This window comes from Battus philenor, unplaced genomic scaffold (genome assembly GCF_028537555.1).
Source record: "Battus philenor isolate CCGP_79_NKW_IND1 unplaced genomic scaffold, ilBatPhil1.0.hap1 SCAF_11, whole genome shotgun sequence".
In the NCBI taxonomy this organism is placed as follows: domain Eukaryota; kingdom Metazoa; phylum Arthropoda; class Insecta; order Lepidoptera; family Papilionidae; genus Battus; species Battus philenor.
The window spans coordinates 3,492,754-3,516,912 of record NW_027181673.1 but is presented as its reverse complement, the minus strand read 5'-3'; the positions used below and the strand labels follow the sequence as shown (position 1 = coordinate 3,516,912).

General features: G+C 31.9%; 1 protein-coding gene across 1 annotated transcript; it reads left to right on the top strand.

The window, feature by feature from the left end:
* Positions 1 to 5,871: 5,871 nt before the first annotated feature.
* Positions 5,872 to 22,260, top strand: LOC137931026 (uncharacterized). The gene is made up of 6 exons (XM_068774422.1): positions 5,872 to 5,991; positions 17,149 to 17,306; positions 18,198 to 18,414; positions 19,398 to 19,525; positions 20,611 to 20,791; positions 21,646 to 22,260. The coding sequence occupies exons 1-6, from the start codon at positions 5,940 to 5,942 to the stop codon at positions 21,696 to 21,698; spliced, it is 789 nt and encodes a 262-aa protein (XP_068630523.1). The 5' UTR covers positions 5,872 to 5,939; the 3' UTR covers positions 21,699 to 22,260.
* The last annotated feature ends 1,899 nt before the right edge of the window (positions 22,261 to 24,159 follow it).

The following is a 24,159-nucleotide window of genomic DNA, read 5'->3' as shown; positions in this document are numbered from 1 at the left end:
CCAAAAAAATGTTTGTAAAATAATGTGTCTCAAAAGTAAGTTTATATTTTAGTTTAATATGGAAACTAAACAAAATCAAAATGAATGTTGGTTATATTAACTAGTATCCTGACTGCGGGGGATTATCTTATTAAAAGGATAAGAAATTTATAAAGTTTTGTTTGCGAGAGTATAATGAAAGGTTGATTCTGCGTCTAAAACAAAAAAGTCTGCAATTGTCGTACGGTTACTTTGGACGAAAGAAAAATAGTGTTTTCAGGACAAGTAATGATTTTTTTAGGACATCGGGTACTAGTAATTAAAAAAATGTGTTTTATAGAAAAACTATATGAATATGTATATTACATACGTGTTAAGAATAATGACAACTTAAGAATGTTTTCAAAAGTACACTCTTTAAAGAAATAAATTTAAATCTTTTTTAAAAAAATAACTACAATTTAACCCTGAATGTAGAAATCTTAATGGAAATAACCTAAAAATGGTTAACTTACTTTATCATATTTAAGTACGTGTTTCTTTATATTGATATATACGGGTATATATGTATATATGTATATATGATGCAACTAATTTATTTACCTTTTAACGTTTAATTATAATAATAAAAAAAATATCTAAGTATAAAATTACATAGATTATTGATCACATTTTTAATTTTGGTTTTTTAATTAGGAATTTTAAACATGGCGCCACAATACCCACGTTGTTCGAATTGCAATTAATCCAGTGTTCTTATTACTATTTCAAATTTGTTAATTTTGATGGAATTCATAACAAATCAAATTTAAATATAAATAAATTATAAATATACAGTTGTTATTATTTCTCAACATAAGCAGGTAAAAAAATCTGTAGAATTCCGATGACGTGTTTTACTAAAATTTAACTAATTGACTTAAAAATTAATATCATATCTATACGAATATAGGAACTCAATGTTATACAGTATATAATACAAATTTGTTTTCTTTAAAACCAAAGAATTCAATCCACAAATGCTTTCAATGTCGTAAAAATACAAAGCGTACGCGACGACCTGTTCCTTCCTCTTCTACGATATAAATGTAATACGACCGATTTCAGAACGTCCGTTACCAATAAAGCAAAAATTTAGCGAAGCTATTTGTGAACAGATCAACGGCCTTTGTCCGAAACTCGACGGGGTCTTCGTTAACCTTTAAATGCATAGTGTATTTTTAAAATAAATGAATGTACAATACATGTAAGTATTAACAATCCGCTTATACATTATCTATTTAACACAAAGATATATTTTTCAACCTCTATGGCGTTTATGTTTTGAAAAAGACATTTACAGTGAACAAAATTTAACATTGATAATTACAGATCATTATTTATTCCTATGTCCCCAAAATGGGGCAGAAGGCATCCACATTACGTCGCCATCTCGAGCGATCTTAACCCACGCACTTCACTTCGCTCCACGTCATTCCAACTGCCTTCACTTCTGCAGTGATCGTCCGCCGCCAGGTTTGCTTTAGGCTACCACGTCTTCTTTGTCCTAGAGGATTACATTCTAAGTCTTGCCTCGGTATGTGATCAGGGTCCCTTCAGAGCGTGTGGCCTATCCAGTTCCACTTGCGGCGTTTGATCTGTTGGTCGATCGGCATCTCACTGCAGCGTTTCCAGAGATCTACATTGGAGACTTTCTTAGGCCAGTATATACTGTTAATACGTCGAAGACAGTTGTTAACAGACTTGATAATTACAGATAGTAAATACATTTAAAGGTTAAAATTGATCTCTTCTTGTCCGAACTTTTAGTTTCTTTTAACAATGTTGCAAAGATATTTTATTAGTATCGTCCTATGAAATAATCTATACATGATGATTATTTATATATATATAAACTTTAAAGGGGTATTTTTAGTTAATTTATCACGAAATTTCATTTATATCAAAATTAACAATCGATATATATAGATATCGATTATTTTACATGAAAGGATATTTTTATATAGCAATAAACTCAATTTCGTAGCGACGTCCGCGTCGTAAAATTGCTTATTCTTCGTAAATAATTTCCCTTGAAACGTCTGCCAAACTTAGATGTATGTAAAGTGGATTATTATTATCTTTATTTATTCAGAAATGTTTACTGCATTCACAAGTCATAAAAGTATTACAAATAAAATAATTGGTTTAAATAATGATTACTATAATAAAATTTATAAAGGTTGATTGGTTATAGTTATAAAAGTTTGGAAAGGAGTGAATGTATAGCTAATTTTCTGTCAATTAATGTGTAGTACACACTATCTAGAAATCAAACATTTCAGGTATAATACATAAATATAGATAGATATAGATATAAAAGAAAAAGTGATTTCAAAAATCGAATTGTATGTGGATGTTAAAACTAATTGCTGTTAACTACCTGCCCCCGCAGACTTTGTACTGCTAGAAGTTATTGGCCAGTCACATTTCAATGGAAATATTTCAGGGTGATCACTTTATACAGGGTGATTTGAAATAGGTATATAATCTTTAAATATTTTATACCTATAACCAACTACCCTGTATAAATGCATGAAATGAAAAATCTTTTCAAAAATTAAATTTTTAATTTGTATGTTAGATTAATAATGAAATCAAAATTTTATTCATTTCAAATTAACATTTATTTTTTCACAAAATTTATAATAAGAATAGTTTACAACAAGACCCAGTTTAACGTCAAACTCAAATTGAAATATCAATAAAATTTAAAATGAAACTTTTGGTATATAAACACTTGTGAACAACAAAATCCTCATACAACGTTAGACAATATATATTATATAGAACCTTTTTTGTTAGCTTCGGAATCCCAACGCGAGCATCCGTACATTGTACGAAACACAAAGGATTTTTTCACTAGTCACCTGTATCATATAAATACAAACGGAAAGCCTGATGGCTCAGTTGTTATAAGCAGTCTTCCCGGATTCGTTTCTCAAGTGTTCCTTACTAAATAACTATTTAAGACGATATAAGAACTAGATTTATTGACTCATTGGTAGTAGGGTATATATATTTTTTTATTTATTTATTTAAACTAGATGATTAGTAAAGAAAAGCAATTTATTTACATATAGGCACAAGAAGCTAAAAAATTTATAAATACTACTAAAAGGGCAAAAATGATACATTATAAAGTAACAATATATTCACCAAAATAGTAATATAACTCTTCATTAAAAAAATATTAAAATCTAGCCGTGTATATAGAAGGTTAAAAAAGCACTCACACCGGAAATACCCGCGTATTCCTCAATAAGACAATACTGATAATGCTACTTCACGCCTTTTTCTACTTCGCCTTTCACTTAGAATTAACTTAATTATTATTGCATAGTCACAGGGTGCAAAGAAACTGTAGAGTCGAATTAAAATACAATCCTTTTCCGTGTCGTGTGCAGTTACTATTAAATCAGAAATCATTTTAAACGACTCCTTGCTTGATTGCAAAACATTCAATAACTTGAGTAGCTTTTAACTTCGACTATTATTGTTGCCTGCTATATAGCTTTCTGAAACAGTAAACGATATTTAGTTTAAATAAATTTTAAACAGCTTGTTGTTATTAATGACAAACAAACATATATATCGGCGTAACAGCTTTGTACAATCGCGTGATTGTTAAACAATTAATTATTGTGGCATGAATAGATATTTTAATTCGTAGTTAAGTGGAAATGGGCGGAGCATGGCGCTCGAGCATTCTCGCTTCACTGGAGGCAAAATTCTTGAGTACAGACCACAAGCCGGTAGACGTAGGGTGAGGAAACCTAGTGATGTCGCAGAAGGAGGCTGCGAAGAGAGAGAGAAAAAAAGAACGTCTGAGCTGTACATCCGCAGTCGCAGACCTGAACGTCGGAGGGTATTATACCGCGCCTTTCTCCAACTCTCTTGGCATGGCCTTGGCGACAGAGTCGGGATGGGATTCGCCGCAAGTAAGGAATCAAGGCACTGAGCCTCTTCTGCCTTTGGAACTGCGATAGTATGCGAAAACGTTCCTGTAGTTTCAACAAATGCGTTCAAGAAGACCGTGGGGCTTTAGCGGGTAGGAGTAACCTTTTCGTCTATGTGCTGAAACGACAATTTGCGTAAACCTTGCGTGAAAAATGTTAATAGTAACTTATTTAGGATAAGTATTAAGTTCGACTCCCCTAGTTGGTGTTGAGTAAAGAAAACGTTTGAACAAGTTATTAGAAACAATTTGTTCCTACGAATGAATTTAAATTGGTGTAAAAAAAACTATTACAGAATTTCCCAAGCGTCGATGTTTCGCAGAAGAAACCACTAGGAAATGCATCGAACTAGCAAATTAAAGAGTGCAAGTTTCAATTTTCGTGGAAACAAATTTCACGGAAACCCATTACGAAGTTACCTTAAGTGGTCGCACATAAATTTCTAGTTTCACTGATACGCGAAAAGTTTGACCCATTTTAGTCCAATTACCGGGGGAAGGTTGCGACAATTTTGATATATTATGACACCGGTGACGTCATAATGTATTATAAACTGCCCGTCACCCGCGACTATCTCCGAATGAATTTATACAATGACTCTTTTGTAGGTTAAACGTATTTTGAATGTTATCTTTTCCAGTTAAATAAAAAGCAATGGATCCGAATAGTATACAATGGGACGGATAAAAACATTTTGAAATGAGATGAATAAAAATATATTGATACGAGTAGAGTAAAACAATATGGTATTAAAATCAATTACTTTAAAAAAAATGTTGCGAATTTTTCTATAGAAGTATCAAGCTTTAGTTGAATATGACTCATTGTAGTATAATTCATACCACATTTTTTCTGTTTAATTTTAGTTTTGTTTATATATCTTAAGATTTCAAACATTCCGTGATATATAGCTCGATTCTATTTTCGATTTTGAAATATGAAAGCAACCTATCAAAATGTGAATGTTAATATTGGGGAACGCTATTGAGTGTTTTTAAAAGATTTTGGATTTCAAAATTTTGTAAAATAATCCATAGTTATACACGGGTAGTTAAGACAATATTTGGTTAACGCTTTTCTCCTCTCATTTATATATATTTCACGCAAAAGACAACGTAATTTTTTGTTTTATTTTTTTTATATTTCAAAGACATTAGCGTCTGTACCTTTGTTTTTTTACTTCCGCATTTTATTTCTTGCGTTTCTGCATGTCACAGTGTTTACTAAGTCTCTTAAAGTATTTCCTAACTTAATTCTTGGGTTCATAGATCATTGGTGTCTTGTTTGTTTTTCACGACGCCATAACAATGTCCAGTTTTTAACATTACGATTCGTGCGACCATTTCCTCATCCCTACTCCAAATTTCGATGGTTGCCAATGCAGCGTATTTTTTCTTAAATATGCAATAAATGTTGCAGTGGACTGTACTTTTAAATTTGGTTAATTAATTCAGTAAAGCCACTGTGCTCTGCTAAACTTACCGTTAAATATTAGATGAACAACGACCATAGATAAACAGTCAAACCCTTTTTTTTACAAAAGTAATAATAATAGGAATAGATTAATAAATAATTTTAAATATTTTGGTCTAATCATTGAATGGCTGTCATTCACTAACACTGGACCCCACCTCTAAGAGGTCCACTAGTGCATACGAGATGGATCCTGGTTTATGCATTTTGAGATGCATAAAGTTAAGACTATTTTTAAAAATAAAAAACCGGTTATAAATCAATACGTATCTAAAATGATTTATTAATAATAAGCTTGAGTTTTATTTTTCTAGTGAGACGCAAGACAATTGATTGTAAAGGAACATATGAGTGGCGTATGCGCATCTCTAACGTTTCGGGGCAGTGTAACTTCAACCGTATAGTTGACTGCACGCTCTATGCTTTGTTAATTGTTACATTTGTGTTCCTATTAAGTTTGGTTAGCGTGTGTGACGAGTGTATGGTACGATGGCTGCGGTTTGGTATACAGTAACACCGATACTTTTGGGATTCTTTTTAGGTGATTACATATGATTTTTTTTCTATTTATTAGCATTTATTATTTATAATTGTACTTTTTATCATTCTTGTATTAGATAAAAGCGTCGATCATAAATATCTTGTAGATTTTCTCCGAATATTTAATATTTTTCGAACAATTTTTTTATGAAACTTTATCCACGCTTGAGATTTGTATTCCATAACCAATATATATATATATATATATATATATATATATATATATATATTTGTTAAGAGCAGTATATATATATACTGCTCTTAACAAATATAATAAACTTGCTATCCCCACACCTGCTTCACAAACCTAATGAACGCTATCTCTAAACCACTTTGAGGGTGGAATTTCGTAAAATTAGCCAACTGTCCTCTACTCGGCAGGTATATATCTACCATAACTTCAAATATTTAAGCATTATGATTACAAGATTATTATCATTTAGATCAGTCAGTAAATAGATGTAAAACAGGGTGATTGACTATCGACCTTATAGCTTTAAAGGGATGAATGTATAGTATATTTGTTGTCAAATAATATTTGGTAGACCCAACCCAAATATCAACGTTGTCAAAAACTATAACGTTATGTTAATAAAGTAAGCAAAAGCGTTTCTAAAATTATAATTGCTATGTAATAACATTAATTATTATTTACAATTTTTCTCTGCAGAGTTTGTACTGACAGATGTTATTGGCCTGTTGAATTCCGATAGATAAAAAAAATATTTTAAATTGATCACTTTATATCGGTTTATATGAAATATGTAAAAATCTGTAAGGCTTTTTGCTTTCAAATGAGCTATATTTTCACTCCTTTAAAGCTTTTACATCCATAACCAATTACCCTGTACACCACTGCGCTTAACGAATATTACAAACTAGATGTCCGCCGGCTGCTTTGCAAATTTAATAAACAGCGCTTCAAACTCCTTGCGGCTGGAATTTCATAGAACCTGTCCTTAGCTGACCTGTAAGCAGCAAAAGAAATATTCCTTGAGGTCTTGACTTATGTTTCCAGAGACATCTTGATGAGACGGTACGAAGGCGGAAATCTTTTATATGCAGGGCATTACAGAGTGATTACAATACCCGGCGACAAATATTGCACATCGACCTTTGAAAAGAGACAATCGGCTAATTTCTCTGTCGCACGACTGACAACACGTCACATAGGTAGTATGGGATAGAGATAACGCTCTACGAAGCCCAAATTAGACGATTGTCTCTTTCCAAAGGTCGAAGTGCAATATTTATCGCCGGGTACTGTAGTTTTTTATGATTATTTTTAATAACGGCAGCTAAGTGACTTTTTGCAATAGAAATTATGTATGGATAATGTAAATATTAATTCATTTTAAAAAGTAATAATTTGAATTTTGTAAACCTTTTTTCCTGCTATATTATCATTAGATCATTAATAAGTTTTGAATTCGTTGATTTAAAAAAAGTGTACCCTTTCCAAGAAAAATTAGGTACTTCCATAGTGTATTTATAAGACAGTGAAAAATTGACTGTACCAAAGTTACGACTGCAATAAGTTTCTTACTCGTTTGTAATAAACGGAATCAAATTTCGGCTACCTTTTTCAAAATTCAAAGTGCTTGTTAAAAGTAAATTGACAGAAAAATCCCATTATTCAATAAACGAAAATTTAAATGACAAGAATCCTTGGCAATGACGTCGCTTGATTATTTTTATTTCTTTTAGGCTATATCTGATAAAGTGTACATGTATGTCTTTGTTGGTAAATTATTAAAAGATGTGTTGTTTTGGAGTTTCTTCCTGCTTTTTAACACAACTATACACCTTGAGAATTAGAGTAAAGTCAAAAATAAAATAGTTTAAAAAGGTGACTATCAATAAGAGTTATGATAAAGCTCCAATGTTAAATAAATGAACTTTATCTTAATTTTTATCATACGTTAATTAAAAACAAATGAGACATAAATTCATCTCTTTAAAGCTGTTACACATATGTCCAAACACCGTGTATATTATATGTGCAGTCATATGTAGTCACTATGTTTTGATATATGATAAAAGAATATAAAAATTAACTATTACATTGGTAAAAAGATTTTGTGCTCACTATATACATACATACATATATATATATATATATATATATATATATATATATCATCGGCATCCAAACTTCACTACTTTAACAAGTGCCACTGAATACTGAAGACAGACTGCAGATGTGATTGACGTGTCAGTCAAGATATAGATATATATAATATTAAGTAAAAAATTCTGTACACTTCTCTATTATTCGTTTAAATGAATATCTTTGTACATTTTTAACAAGTTTTTATTTCTAATCAACAATATATTTACCTTCGTAATCAACAGCCTTTTGCCATCTAGTATACAACGTCTTCTGAGTACGTCATAAACTACCAAATGACAATCAAATATCGACATGCGCAGAAACGACAATGTTTACCGGTCTGCCTAATAATTTTGACAGATATTAATTACTCCTAAAGCCTTCTAAGTTAATTACACGTGGTTCAGGCTACGCCCTTTGCCGTGAACAATTCGAATATACAACCGTAAAAAAAAAGTTCACACACATTAGCCGCTAAATAAAATTGTTCAAACATTACTACGTTCCTTAAGACACTATCACAATATACAGTTGGTATATCTTAAATCCCACAGGATTTTGAATTTTAAAAATCTCTGCATCTTGTACCTCAAAAGAAGAAAGAGCATGAATGAATTACAAGTAGTTTTCTTTCGTTAAGAGTCAGTTTCCTTTATCATTGATTGATCACTGTGTAAGCGAAGTCCGGATATTAAAGCTCTAGCCAATCTTCACCGGTTATGCATATTTTTCTCACAAACAGACTCTTGCAGATGCTGGTCTTAATTATACTCAATTGGAAGCAATTACTTAATGCCCGGAGTGGTGCCTCTGTGAAGGGACGCCATAACTTCAGTTATTGTTTTTAAGAGGACATTAAATAAACTAAATTGCTTCAATAAAACAAACGAATCTACTTTCGGAGCAGATTGGCTGTTACGCAGAATAATCTTTTTTTAATTATTGTGTTTATGTTGTGATTAAATGTTATTGTTAAAGATAACAACAATATATTTCGTTTGGTGCAGGTAATGCAAAACCAATTATCGTGACAATCTTTAGGGAAAGTATATGCCTAGCAGTGGTTTGATCAGGTAAGAAGAAACTACGAAAATCCCCTTGCAAGGTAGATTAAGAGGGCATAAAATGAAGTTCGCGAAAGCGGCGCAGGACGGGAGCTAGTGATATGTATAGATATATTTCCAGTCAGTGTACAGTTTCTTTTTTTATTATATAATAATATAATAAAGTATATCAATATTGACAAATATTCTATAAATCCTTAAGAAGCATATAAAGAGTGTTTATAAAACTGTGTATAACTTTGCCATGTCACATTTTACAATCGGGTTCTTAACACAACAATCTTCAAACTACAATTTGTGAACATCAAATATCTCAATAACATACTAATTCATCATCATCAATGCAGCCATAAGACGTCCATAGTTGAACATAGGCTTTTTAAACGGACTGGTTGGAAGCTGCCTGTATGCAGCGACTTTCTTAACGACGACCTTGTCTGTTCATCTTGTGGGCGCAAGTCCTTCGCTGCGCTTGGCCCGTGGTGATGAATGCAGAATCTTAAAGCTCTAGCGACCATCTGTTCTGCTATATAGCTTGCCCACCTCCACTTGCCAATCCACTGGATAAAGTCAGTTTTTTTCTTTTTTTAAATGGTCCCCGCTATTGGGGACCTCTCGTTCCCCTATCTCGTGTGGGACAGGGACTTTTTATTTATAATAATTTATTCAAATATTTTTTATTATTATCATTCTTCTCTTTCATGTATCATATTATCTGTCGTACTGTTTTTTTTTTGTTCTACAATTTTCTCAGTCTTTCGCTTTCATTCCATTAGCCATACATCCATTCTCAACCACTGCATTCTAGGTTTCCTTGGGTAAAGTCATTTACGTATACAGGCGTATACGATATGATTCATTTTAGTAGAAACTCACTCCAAAATTACCAAGAACGACTGTAACTCTAAAGGAAAAGAAGGAAAGAAAGACGTATCAATAAGTCCATTGAACCATGTCTCGTATGAATATTGTTCTAGTACGGAACGATTGCAACAACAATGTCCAATTGCAACAAAAAGTTGTTGTAATTTTGATTACTTACAGTAAGCGTAGCTAAAGAGGAAAAGGAACGTATCATCGTCTAAATTGAGTGTTCCGGATTCAGGTTGACGGATGGATAGAATGGAATTCCGTCTAGCAAGCCTAAGATGCAGATCAAGAAATGTTCTTGAAAATTAAAACGTAATTTAAGATAGTGGGACTTTTATAATTACTGAATTTAAAAGACTATCAAAATAAACTATGAAAAGAATGGTATCTTTTTCTAAAACATTAAGTTATTAAAGTAAAAAGATATATATTATATATAAATTAGATCGTCCCCTGGTCACTAAATTATGATAATTTAAATATGACTTATTTATATATTTAGTGACCGATTTCATTCCTCTTTTATACAAGATTTCTAATACTTTCTACAGCTGAAAAATGAAAACAAAATGACGTAATTACTTGAATATCTTCATGTCATATAACAATATTACAAAATAATTTATTTTTATTTTTGAAACTGAGGTCCAATAACCTGTGAAAAAAAGAGTCTGTCGGTACAGCTAGTAGTACAGAAATATGTGTTAGTTTAACATTAGTTTAAAAAACAAGATCGAGGCAAAAAAAATTAATGTCTGTGTGTAATATTAAAATAACCGCTTTTTAATAAATATGAATATATAACAAATTTTTTTTTGCGTTTCTATTTGTTGCGGATAATCTCAGAAATGGCTGAACTGATTTTAACAGATCTTATACTGACAGGTAGCTGATGTAATAACAAGTAATTTAGGGTTCTTTTATGTTAAAATTTTTTTTAAAAGAAAAAAAATTACTAAATAATTTTTGTAAAATGCACGCGGACTATGGCGTGGGAACAGCTATTTCTACAATAAAATAAAACTCTGTCATTATAATATTAGGTAAAGGTCTTTAACATCTATCTATATATCTAAAAGCTCTCTAAAGCCTTTTTCCAGGAGGTAATTTAGAATCAAGATTGAAACCACAGCTTTATAAAAAGTTTAAATGAATAAATAACCTAATAGTAAATAGTCCTCTAACGAATAATCCATTAAAATTAAATATGAAGATTATCTAGAAACATGCATTATTTTACGAATGCTTTATTTGTTAAAAGACTTTAATTATTTGTTTGAAAGATGTGTGTTTTACACATATATACGTAGGAATATGTACACTGGAACACACGAAACATACTCAGACTACTATTGTGAAGTTATTTTCTTATTAAATTAAATAAATTGATATGAAAATAAAAAATGACAGCTTTGTATACTGATTTTCATTTAGTTATTAAATATGAAGTTCAAACAGCACTATAAAATATAAATATTTTAAATAACATCACAGTCGTTGTCTAATATTTAGAACAACTCACTAAGAAGATATTTACTAATTAACTATATTATCTATGTATTTAAGAAGTAGTAAAACAGAAGCTGTCAACACAGCAATTGCTTAGTCATATTTCTTCCGCCCATCGCATGATCGCCAGTATCACAACAAGCGACGTCCTAAATACGATACATTAAAGTATTAAGGCGCGCACGACTCCTCAATTGAGCATATTAACCATCCTTTTAAGTCTTGAACTTCGTACAATGCGAGCACTGTAACTTGTTCACTCAGTTATTAATGCTCATAGCTCTTGTTGTAGTTTTTATTTTAAATTCTCTATGGTCACTGACACCGACAAAATTAAATGTAAAAATGCACAGATAGTATAATTTTTGCTATAACGATGTATATGTATTTTTAATTACACACATATTTTATAATAATTTTAATTAATACATATAATATAAAAATAAAATAAAAATGCTCTAAAATGGAAAACGTTTGACATAAAAACGTTTAATAATCCATTAAATAGCAAACATTAACACATAGAACATAAACATAATACCAAAGAAGTAACAAAATTAAAAAAGTTGTTATGAATATTAAATATTTCTTAATTAAAGTTGATAGTAAAAAATATTATTATATACAAATACAAAATGTCTGACAAATATTATCAAAAATTGAAATCGGCATTGATTTTAAGTAGATATAATAAATTATCGATGAAAAAGCAAACATTAAATAGAAATAATACAAAATTACATATTTATATATACAAATATATATATGTAGATATATATATATATATATATATATATATATATATATATATATATCATGCATTGATGTATATATTTGTAATAATTTAAACTCTAAACTATGCTAAATGTATTAACGCATATAGCGGTTTCATAATAATGATATGTAGAACTACTTTAAAAAGAAATTACGAACGTAATTGTGAATATAAATCAAACATATAAACTAATAAACCAAGAAAGAAAAAACATAAAATATAACAAGAGCTATTAATTTCTGTCGCATTCGCTTTGCATAGTTAAGCGGTCTAATGTATTTTATTATTATCACAGCGATGAGGACCGAGTCGCGTGATTCACAATTTATCGCGTACATAAACAATTGTGTGCACACATACGAGAGCGCGGTGCGATCGAACCGAAGTGGTTAAGTAACAATAAAAATAAATGAGATATGACGTCCCTTTCCCTTTCAAATATTTGATAATTGGCTAATTTACCAAATTTAATGTATGGGTGTCAGTTACTTGACGTTAAAATTATTCATAAATCTATATTTCATTTTCATATCTCCGTTCACAAATAAATATGACCGACGTAACTGAGTGGTAAAATCGCTTGATTCTTAAAATTTAATAAAACAGTACGTAATAGTTTTCTTTGTCTTTCAGAAATTTTGTACAAAGGTGTTAATGATAATATGATAAATATATAAATCGTGAAATTATATAAATTTAATTATTGTAGACATTTTGCAACCGTTTCATAGTTAAAAATTAATGTTGAATAAAGACTTATACTAGTCTTATTGATGGGTAGCTTCCCGTCCCAAAGAAAAGTGCTCCAGAACAAGCATTTTTGGGCAACACGAACAACGGATTGCCTGGAGTCTATCACCCTAAAGCCAAAGGGTCCAAGAAAGAGAGTTCTAATTTAGATGATGATAGAGTCTTTAGCTCCATCGCGAGCTATTTTAGCGCGGAAGACTTTCCTTCACGTTTTATATCAGCTAGTAGGAATAATGGTCAGTCCTTTCTCTGTGTGATACTTCCACACTCCATAAAACCACTCTGTTAGTATATTATGACACTTGCATCTGCTAGTATGCTTTAATAAATATAAAAACCTTTGGCAAGTCGTAAGCCTTGAGCAGACTATGTAGGCTTTCCTTGTCTTCACAATTGATGACCATGATTGTTTATCTTGTACGTACTTTTACCAACCTAGCCATAGATGACGAGACTAAAAATCACGTGGAAGTTGGAAATCATTTTATTTCAATATAAAAGGGCCTTTTAAAATTCAATATAAAAAATTATAAAATAGCGGTAAAATGCCATTGAAGTTCCTTTTCACTTGTAAAATTCTGTGAATTACAATCTCGGCCACTGTGATCATTTATTGATATATACGAGTATATGTAAGTAATGAACCGAAACGCAAGACTATAGTTTTTTTATAACATCAGACAATCGTTATAGCAAGATGCTATTACTTATTTTTATTATATCATTATATAATATTTTAACTATGCTAATTATCACGTAATACGCTATAAGCATTTTAATACATTCTTAATAAAATATCTGTATTAAAACTTTTTGGTTATTTTGATTATTAATTCCATTTTATAAAGTTAATTTCCGTATAAAAAACGCGCTATATGTAAACGCTTATAATAATATGCGTAAAAACGTTAATATATAATAAATAAATTTGCAAAGATGTAATATTTTTAATCAACAAATAAATACTAATATATAGCCAGAATATACAAAAACAAGAAATATACGACAACCGCAATTAATTTAGGATTTAACACAATTGGTTTAAGCGTCTTAACGGAACGTGATTTAATTGAGCAAGCTGTTAATCCGGCTCAAGTGCGAACGCGATTTCTTTCGAATAACTTTATAGTGCTATAGCGGACGCAATGCAGTCGTTGTTTACGCTACTTTATGGCTTTATTTACGCTAGTGAATTGGCACGCGTGTCCGTGAGTGGATTAAACAATTAATTATGTAAATGCGAAGGTATGGACGCGGCTTTATAAGGGCAGGTCACGCGTGCCGGTGCAGCGGAAATAAAACAGAATGACGGGTGTGTTTCATTCATTTAACTGAATATACATGTAAGTTTTTGCAAACAAAACAATTGCGATAAGTAAGATTAGTGCTTTTTTGTATTACTTACCCAGGAAGAGGAATTTAACTTACTATGTTGGCCTATTCTAATTGAACATTTCTGTGGTTGTGAATACAAAGACTTGTGTTTTTTAGGGACCAAAGATCAGTTTATCGCTTTCACTCTACTCCGCAATTTTTCTGAGCGCATGATTGGTTAATTCTTGGAAGTCCTGTTGCGGTGGCGTGCCTTGAACTCCATTGTCCATTGCAGTGGTGTTCTTGAAGGCGAGTTGCATGTCAAATAAGACTATTGTTCAAAAGGAATAGACGTTGCTTAAAGCGTGCCGTCCGTATGTTGAACTCATTGTATGACAACTAAAGAGCTACAGGCCTATGGAATATATGTAGTCACCCACCATGTTTTTCCCTGTGGAATACAGACATGATTTTGTATCGTGAAACCTGAATTACAATTTAATTCGTACAGTCCACTAAATCATGTTTTAAGTGACAATGAGCAGGCCATAAATGACGTAGGATAGATGGTTGCTGAGGTCTAAGTTCTAAAGTAGGACCATGGGCTGGTAAACGCGAGGACATCCTCCCACAAGGTGTATGAACGAATTTGTCTAGGGCATCGGAAGACCATGAAAGGAGACTGTGTCCTATAAGCACATGCATCAAATTAATTACAATTATATATTACAAACAAGTTAAAATATCCTAAAAATATTATATTATGATTTATATTTCGCACTAAATACATTCGTAAATATAAAAAGGTTTTACAGGTATAACGTAAATAAACAACCAACATAGTTATTATGCGGACTGGTTGAACACATTGTCGTGTAAAGTGGATTAGGGAAAGTTTTTACATCTGTGTTCTTGTATTATGAGCCGCAATTGTATGTACACTGCAAACAAGATGTACCAAAATAAGAAGATTAACTTCTGATCTTTCATAACATTAGTATATAAAACGGTAATATGCGTGTGTGTATAATTTATATATACGGACTGTAATAAATGAATAGTAGTATTGTCTAATAGTACAACTAAGCGCTCTTAAAGATATTTTAACAAATTCCTATGGGTGAAAAAAAGGCTTTCACCTTAGTGTACATAAAAGATGTACACACGGGAGCAAAATAATGAAAATCGTTGCGTGTTTTGTGTTATTTACTCCACACAGACATTCTTAATAGAATTAAAATAAATGGTATGAGTAATTATTGTAATTTTTAAAGGAAAAAAAATTTCGTTGTACAAAATTTTAGGAACATAGGTGAATTTTTTTTTAGATATATATTTTTATTTATCCAAAATATATGTGAATGTGCAGTGGTAGCCTAACAATAGAGGATCAGTTAGAACAATAGAGGTCTTGGGTTCGATTTCCGGGCAATCTTATACAATCCACACTTTGTACATTAATTTTATAGGATTGCCAATACTCACAAAGAAGCTATCATAGGATGGGCAGTAGCGTTCCTCTGCGTACCATAATACCGGCGATTATGGTGTAACAGATGTTTTACCCCTTACGTCTTGCTGTGAACGTAAAAAGAAAGCTTGTCTTATATTGTATGAAATAAAACATTAAGTTTTACATGAATCAATCTATGAAAAAGGTATGAATTGTCTATAATATTATTTTTCTATCACACTTCACAGACGCAGATTACAGGTTAAACCCGTGAAGATTAACAAAACCTTACCTAACTAAATATAAGTAACATCTAGAAAGACGTCTATATCGTCTTTCATATTAGGAAAGGCGATACTAAACATCTTTCATAATATCAAGGATTAAACGAAGTAAAGTCTTATAAATAATAATTATTTTCAAAAGCACTCCCCTTGTCAATCTATACAGTACCCGGCCATAAATATTGCACATCGACTTTTAGAAAGAGACAATCGGCTGATTTCGGATTCGTAGAGCATTATTTATCTCTTATTGTACATCGTTGTATCTTGTAAAACCATTGAGAGTAGTACAACCAAGCAGTGGATTTTCGAACGCAATTATCGATTCTTCGTTATTGAATCGTATGAAGTTTTACATTTCGATATATACAGACGTTTTATACGCTCAAAAACAAATGTAGGAAAAATTTGGTATTAATACGAGAAGTGATACTGAAATATTAAGGAGAACGGATAGTAATGTCTGTTATATTTTTCATGAAGTACACATGTAATAATTTTTAGTGGTCATACGTAGTTAATAATGTGAATATAACAAAGCACCTGATAAATAACAGATATAAAAATAAACTTGCAAAGCCTAAATTTCTTCTTCATAAATTACCAAATCATTCATATGTGTAGTACGCATATATAATAAAATTCCAAAAGATGTCTAAGACCATCCTTTTCCAAGTTTTATATCTAAAATTTAAAGTATATTATTAAATATATCTTACTACAAGATTCATGAGGTTTTAGTTTATCGAAATGTGTGGAACTTAGTATGTTGATTCACTAAAATGATTGATAGATATAAAGATATACGCATGAACTGTTGAGTTTCTATTAGACTTTTATCCACAGATCAGCGTTCCGAGCCTGTGGTAGCTAACTATTTATAATTTTAAAATATCGATGATTCAAAAGCGCATAGAAATGCCTACTTGAATAAAGATATTTTGAATAAATAAATAAAAGATTCATTTACTTCCGGTAAGAAAACACAATTGTTTGTTCTTTATTTATTTTATAACTTTTTTACAGATGTGACTGCGGAAACCATCGATTTGAACATAACCAGCGGATGGAGACCAGAGGTGGGGTGGGAGGTTACTTGCTCCTGGAGAATTCCGAATAACGACAGTTTGCAGTCCGTGCGATTGCAGAAGAACGGTCAGCAGTTCATGATCTACAGACCTGAGGTTTAACCCCATGATCTTAACTCCAAAAAAACTTAAATGTTCAATAACGGAGGAGCTTTTACACACTGGAAACGTATGAAAAGGACCAATATTTAGCCACTTCCGCACATGCAGTGGTAGTCGTGCAATGAAATGCACCGCCTGCCAGCCCGCTGATAAACGCGTATGCAGCAAACAATGCGAATCACACAACCGCCACAGAGTTGGTGTGTTTAGCACTGATCGGTGTAACATAACTCCTGAAGATGTCCCGTGGAGGGGTGAAACACGTGTTGAGTAATTTGGCGGTGGCGGTTGTGTGATTCGCATTGATTGCTGCATGCACTGCATGTGCGGAAGTGGTTAAATATTGGTCCTTTTCTTACTCAGGACTTCCGCAAGGTAACGCCTGATTCCATTAAATACTGGAAACGAATGTAACAGCTCCTCCGTGGACTCACGTTGAATGTATTCGCTTCACACACCCAGATACTACACCGTTCGAAATAATGCACTCTACAGAAAATAAAATTGATTAGTGTAATTATATATATTTAGTCTAGTTCTATTTCGTACTTTTATTTCAATTTTTTTCCTTGTTTGGTTTCTGTTATGTGTACTAAATATATATAATTAGTTTTAAATCAAAATAATATACCACTACTGCCATCTATTAGCATTACTTAAACCATTCTCAAATAATATATCAAAATACGTCTCATGGGATTGAATGTAGTGCGTAGTATGTAACGACCAAAGCATAGCCCTTGCGTCGTTACCTTAAAAGTGATCTTAGACTAGGCTCCTTCTTCGCCCTGCCACTTAGTATTCAATCTGTAAATACTTACCACTTACTACAGCTTAAATCAGTTTTAAGAAAATAAGTGAAAAGAACTGCATTTATATTATTAGATACACGGCCCGTCGAAGGCGGAGATATTTCCAACTGCGGAGAGCGCTATGGGCGTGGAGTGCAAGCTGACGGCCGCGAAGGGTCGTCAAGGAAGCTGTGTCCTCACTGTGGAGCCGCATCGTCCACAGACCTCTGACTTCACCTACACTTGTGAGGTGTCCGGGGAACGGCCCACTTTCGTCATCGAACGCAAAGACTACCTCGTGAAGATGCTGGGTAAGATACAAAAATATTAGGATACAAGATAATATTTTTATCATATGCAAAGGAATTGCTTAAGACTCATATAGGTCGCGTGAAGTCACTGAATCCAGGCAGCGCAAGAGCAGTCATCTTTGAATGAGGCCTATGTCGTGCAGTGGGCGTCTTTCAGCTAACTTGAGGATGATAAAAGAAATCGCTGAGTTACTATATAACTAGAATGACATTTAATCTTCCTGCTTTCCTATTTCTAGAGAATTATAACTCGAGTCCCTTCAGCATCAGAGTAAATAGGTTCCTACTGAGTCTGCGTGCTTCACCTTTTGCTTACATCGCACCATCAGCTGAGTTTGTGGTTAAACGCAGACAAATAAGCTATTTAAAAAACACACACACTCATAAACACACATTATCCTTTACATATTACTAGGATTTTTTATCAGTTCTTTTCTATCTGCTTTTAAACATATACTGGTCATCTCTGTACTACACTGGGTTTTTTTGACCTGGCTTACACTGCCGCTCAGTATTTGGAGATTACGTGAGTTCGAGGAGGTAGAGCGCAGAGGTTACTTAACCTAAATCCTCTGTTAAGGTTGAAAATCCCAAGGGTTACCTGAAAAGCCTCTGCTCGACCAAAGCTCTTACATTGCTCAAGCAGACACTAGAGAAAATAGATTGTCTTCGTCGTCGTTGTTTCAGTCCATTGACAATCAAAACAAGGCATAGGCCTGCCCCAAAGATATTTATGGGGTACATACCATAATCTCCTGGAAGGCAGTGAGGTATTATGATACACAGAGAACGCTGCTACCCTAGAAGCGTGTTTATAAGCAAAATTATATAAGATATCCGCGACCTACGATCAGAAATCTCAATCTTCAATCTTCTGTATCTCTGCTATTCTACCTCGAGTTGATTGAATAATAGAGAATGCCTGTAAATCATTAACTCTTCTATTAGACAATGTGTGTTAACAAATAAATATGTTTTGTCAGTACCACCAAACGACGCTCAACTTGAATATAAAACATACGATGAAGTGAACCCAGGAAGAGTAATGCTAAACTGCAGTTCCTCGGGCCTGCCAGCTCCGACGTTACAGTGGGAGGTAGACGAAAATAAGGTAAGAAAATAACTATTTATATTGAATGAATAGAATAAGGTGAACCGGTGAACTTGATAAGAACGTCCTATTTGAAATCTACGAATCTTTTTCCTATTTCTATCACCCTGTATAAAGTGATAACTTAAATCTAAATATTAATCTAAATGTATGTATATAACCTAAAAAATATAACATAAATTTATTTTTGATTAAAATTTAAATGCGATAGAGCAATAACTCGACAATAGAAAGTCAGTCGGCATATCTAGTATAGTATAATATAAAACCGTCCCATATAAACAACCCTTATGTTGAACATGTTTACTCTAAATTAAATTTCCTCTCAACTTACCCGTTATAAATGGATGTATTCCTTTGGAATGATTAAAATCCAGATAAACGTAACGCTTACCAAGGGACGTTACAAATTTGCCTTTGTGTAATGTATCAAATAAAACGTTTTAAATTAAAGATAACATACACGAGGCATTTGGGATGCCATCATTATTCAGCTTCCGCGTACTTCTCATCTCCGCGTTATCATTTATCACGTCGTATACAATATTTAAGTATAGTAGATAAAACATTAAAATTCTTCGAGACTAAAATATTTTAAATAATTTGTTAATTAAAAAAAGTGTACATTGTTTATCTATGGTCGTTATCCATCCAAAATTCGATGACAATTTTATCAAAAAACAATTGCTGTACTAAATTAATTAACCAAATTTAAAGATCCAGTTCACCGTAACATTTATTTACATATTTAAAAATAATACATTTAATTGGAACCACCGCACAGATACTAGCGTACAGCCTGAGTATGATAATTTGGAGTAGGGATGAGGAAGTGGTCGCAGCAAACCGTAATGTTTAAACTGCATATTGTTAGGACGTCGTGAAAAACAGACAAGACAGCAATGATTTAAGAACGTAAGATTTAAGGTAAGAAATACTTTAAGAGACTTAGTAAATCGCGTGACATATAGAAACGCAAGCAAAAACGTTATTGAAAAAAAGTCAATTACACAAATGTCTGTAGAATTTTTATTTATATAGTTGTAAAAAAACCTTTTTAATCACCGTGTATATAAATTTCCCAGGTTCAAGCGGACTTTACCGGAAGGATTTGGAATGCGACGTCGAAATTATGGCACGCGTGGTCGTTCCTTGCGTACACTCGAACTGACCCACACGCAATCGTCAGCTGCAGTCCCCAGGTCCTGTCCCATCAGGAGCTGATCAAAGGAACACCGGCTTTGTATAGTGCAGCCAGCATACTGTGTAATCAACTTTTTATTTACTTCCATTTTGTTTATGTACAAATGACGTTTGTACGTTGGCGTCTTAATAAGCTCGAGGGATTCCTCAATACAGAAGACGTTGCGTAAATAGGAACTATCGACTAAATTTCGAGAATATGTTACATAATAAATATTAAAATGTCAAGACTGCGCCCGCAACTTAGGAATTACCCATGAATTAAATTTATATACCTTTAAAAGAATCTCCAGTTTATTTCAAGATATAACTTAAAAACTACTTTATCGACTTCATCTTTTGTTGGAGAATATTCTCATGAAAAAAAGAAATCAACGCAGAAACTCAAACAAAATATCTATTGAACTTCACATTTGACAGTTCGCTTTGAACTTCTTGCTTTTGACAGTTCACTTTGAACTACGCACGTTTGACAGTTCAAGCGCGTTCAAATATATTTAATAAGAAAATTAATTATACTATTTAATAAATAAAGTTACCGATCTGAAATAGCTTACATTAATTTATTTTTGTTTTGGTACTTTTTCTTTCTCTTCTCCCTTTTGCGACGATAGAAGCCCACTACAAAAAAGATGTCCATAGGAGAATGTACCATAATCGCCATGCTAGATAAGCGTGTTGGCGATCGCAGTGTGGTATTATGGTATGCCGAGGATACTGCTGCCCATTCTCTGAAAACTTGTTTCAGAGCTGTGACAATACTATATGATTAATGCAATAATAATAATAATAATATAGTCTTCACTTTGTTGGCACTGCTCTTTTGTAACGCGACAGATAAATAACTTGGTAGTGTGTCGAAGCAGCTAGTTGATTATAAATTTGTAAATGATTTAAAATTAACTCTTTCTTTTCAGATACCACAAAGACGTTGCTAGCAACAATAATGTTCTTAATACTGTATAGATGACAAGGAACTAGGAAAGGTTGTTGAAGGATACTTAAATAAAAAATACGACATTTCAATGTTTATATTTCGGCGTAGTACCGTTGTGAACGATTTTACATAAAGCTGCGGTTACACCACACATACCCGTAATAAACAATAGATTTGCGATCTTTACATTGTATAGAATCGAACTAGTTTGTACAAGCCTGAATTATGAGCCTAAAATACACTAACACAATATTTATAGGGGACCTTAATTAAACAGTTTTTGCATGGATGGCCGATAATCAATAAAGACGCAATTTGATTTCATCTCTTAAATTACTTTAAATATATCAATTTTGGTAGGTTTTAAAAACCGAAACATTTAATGTCAATATATTTATCGCTCAAGTGTAACCGCAGCCTAATATTAAAATAAGTTTATACAGACAGAAATTTCTTTTACATTGCAGTCCTCGTATTATTATTTTATTTATTAGAAACATTTTATCGAATTATGTGAAGTCGGAATGCATTTTTTATATTTTATTTTTACGTTTTATTTGTAATATTTTTTTAATAACTGCAATGTAAAATATTTCTTTTTTGGCATTTTTACTGTAATTATATTAATATGTTACATAGCAATGTGTTTTATTTAAACTTTGACATATATCTTGCGGCAAACAATAGAAAAATGTATATAACTTTAATACTAACTTAGAGAATACAGATAAATAATTATATTTTCCTAGTTAATCTTAGGAATGTTAAAGTGCGTAATTTAAAAGGATTTTATGCATCTACGATATAATAAGTTGTAATGCAAATGTAAATAAGTTTGGACGAAATATGATAAAACTTTATATAATTCGTTAAATTCTAATTGAAATAAATTTACTATCGCTATCAATGAAATTCGCGGACGAAATGTGACTAGACGATTTTTAAAATACAATTAAAATGTTCACGACAAAAAAAATTGAAAATTCTTGATAACACAAAACAAAGGGCCGTATTCAGGCATATAATTTATTATGAAATTCCAAATGAATTTAAAAAAAATGTTTTCAAAATGATCATACAATGATTTATTAAAGACTATATCACAGTGCCTTCAACTAACAATCTATCTATACTTCATATGCACATGTTTTAGAATGCACATAATTAAACATGGATTCATTTATTTATTTCACGATCAGTATGGTAATTTTCATTTATATATTCAAAAGGATCATTCACTCAAAGTCGTGTGAAGTGCCGTGATGTGAATAGACACGCAAAAGGCATCAAGAACCATGGCTTCGGCTGGTTTAATGGTTAAACGTTAAATAGGTAATTAGCATTCAGATTCAAGAATGTCTTTGTTGACATTGAAATGAGCTTAAGTCAAATTGAAAAAAAATACAATCTATTTTTCTTTAATAATACATAATTCTTTTTCATATTCTCCAGCGTTGGTATTTTTAAAATAAATATAAATGTCTTTATTTTTTATATAATTATATTAATTTCACTTTCGAGTACTTTATTTTAATCAAAACTTTAACAGTATTTTAAGTTTAAGCACCCATAACATTGGTATTAAAAAATAATTATGAGCATTCTTAACAGCTTCACAGTGAAGTATAGATATAGCGCTACCAAAACCACTATACCGCGCTTTAGGTATGAGGAGACGGGGGGCTACTCCCAGTGGCTCCCACGCTCCCCCACCATGCCGCGCTATCCCAAGGCGCGGTACAGCGGTATCGGTAGCACTATAGTCGTTAGCCGACAATCAGTCTCCTAGACGTGTTAACATCAATTTCTCAACGAAACCAGAACCCTCACTTCGTTACGTCTTTTATATAACCAAATACGTAATCAAATGAATTTTATTAGTCATACGTACCGTTTTAATTACTCAATAATTTACGACTTTTTATATAGTTTATAAACTTGTGCGTGAATTTAACAAATCGTTTGTGATAATTGAAAATTATTTTTAAAGTATATAGAACTTGTAATATAAAGATGAACTTTCTCGTAACGAAATATTAATCCGTTCACAAAACGTGTGGACAAATTTGTTTTTAGTAAAGTTCACTTTTTGGGGATTAAATAAAAAATATATATGTACAGTATAGTGGACAAAACAAACGTAATTGTAATAAAATATAAAGATGTGTTTACCAAGTCGATTTTTTTAGATTGATAGAGGTAACAATTATTTTTATAGCATCCACATATTACTGTTTTTTTATAAGTTTTTTATTTGAAATATTTGACGTTGCGTGCTGACATTTGGCACCAATGTAAACACATCCTTATATCATTACGACTAACTAATGTTTTTATGGCTGGTTAAAGTAAATAAAAGTACAGTATTATTTAACAATTTTTCGACTTGAATTTAGAACAATTAGTACCTATTTCCGAAACATACTGAAAAACATAGATATGACTGTATTTAAACATCATAAATTTTTGATACAATAAAATATTTAAATTAAAA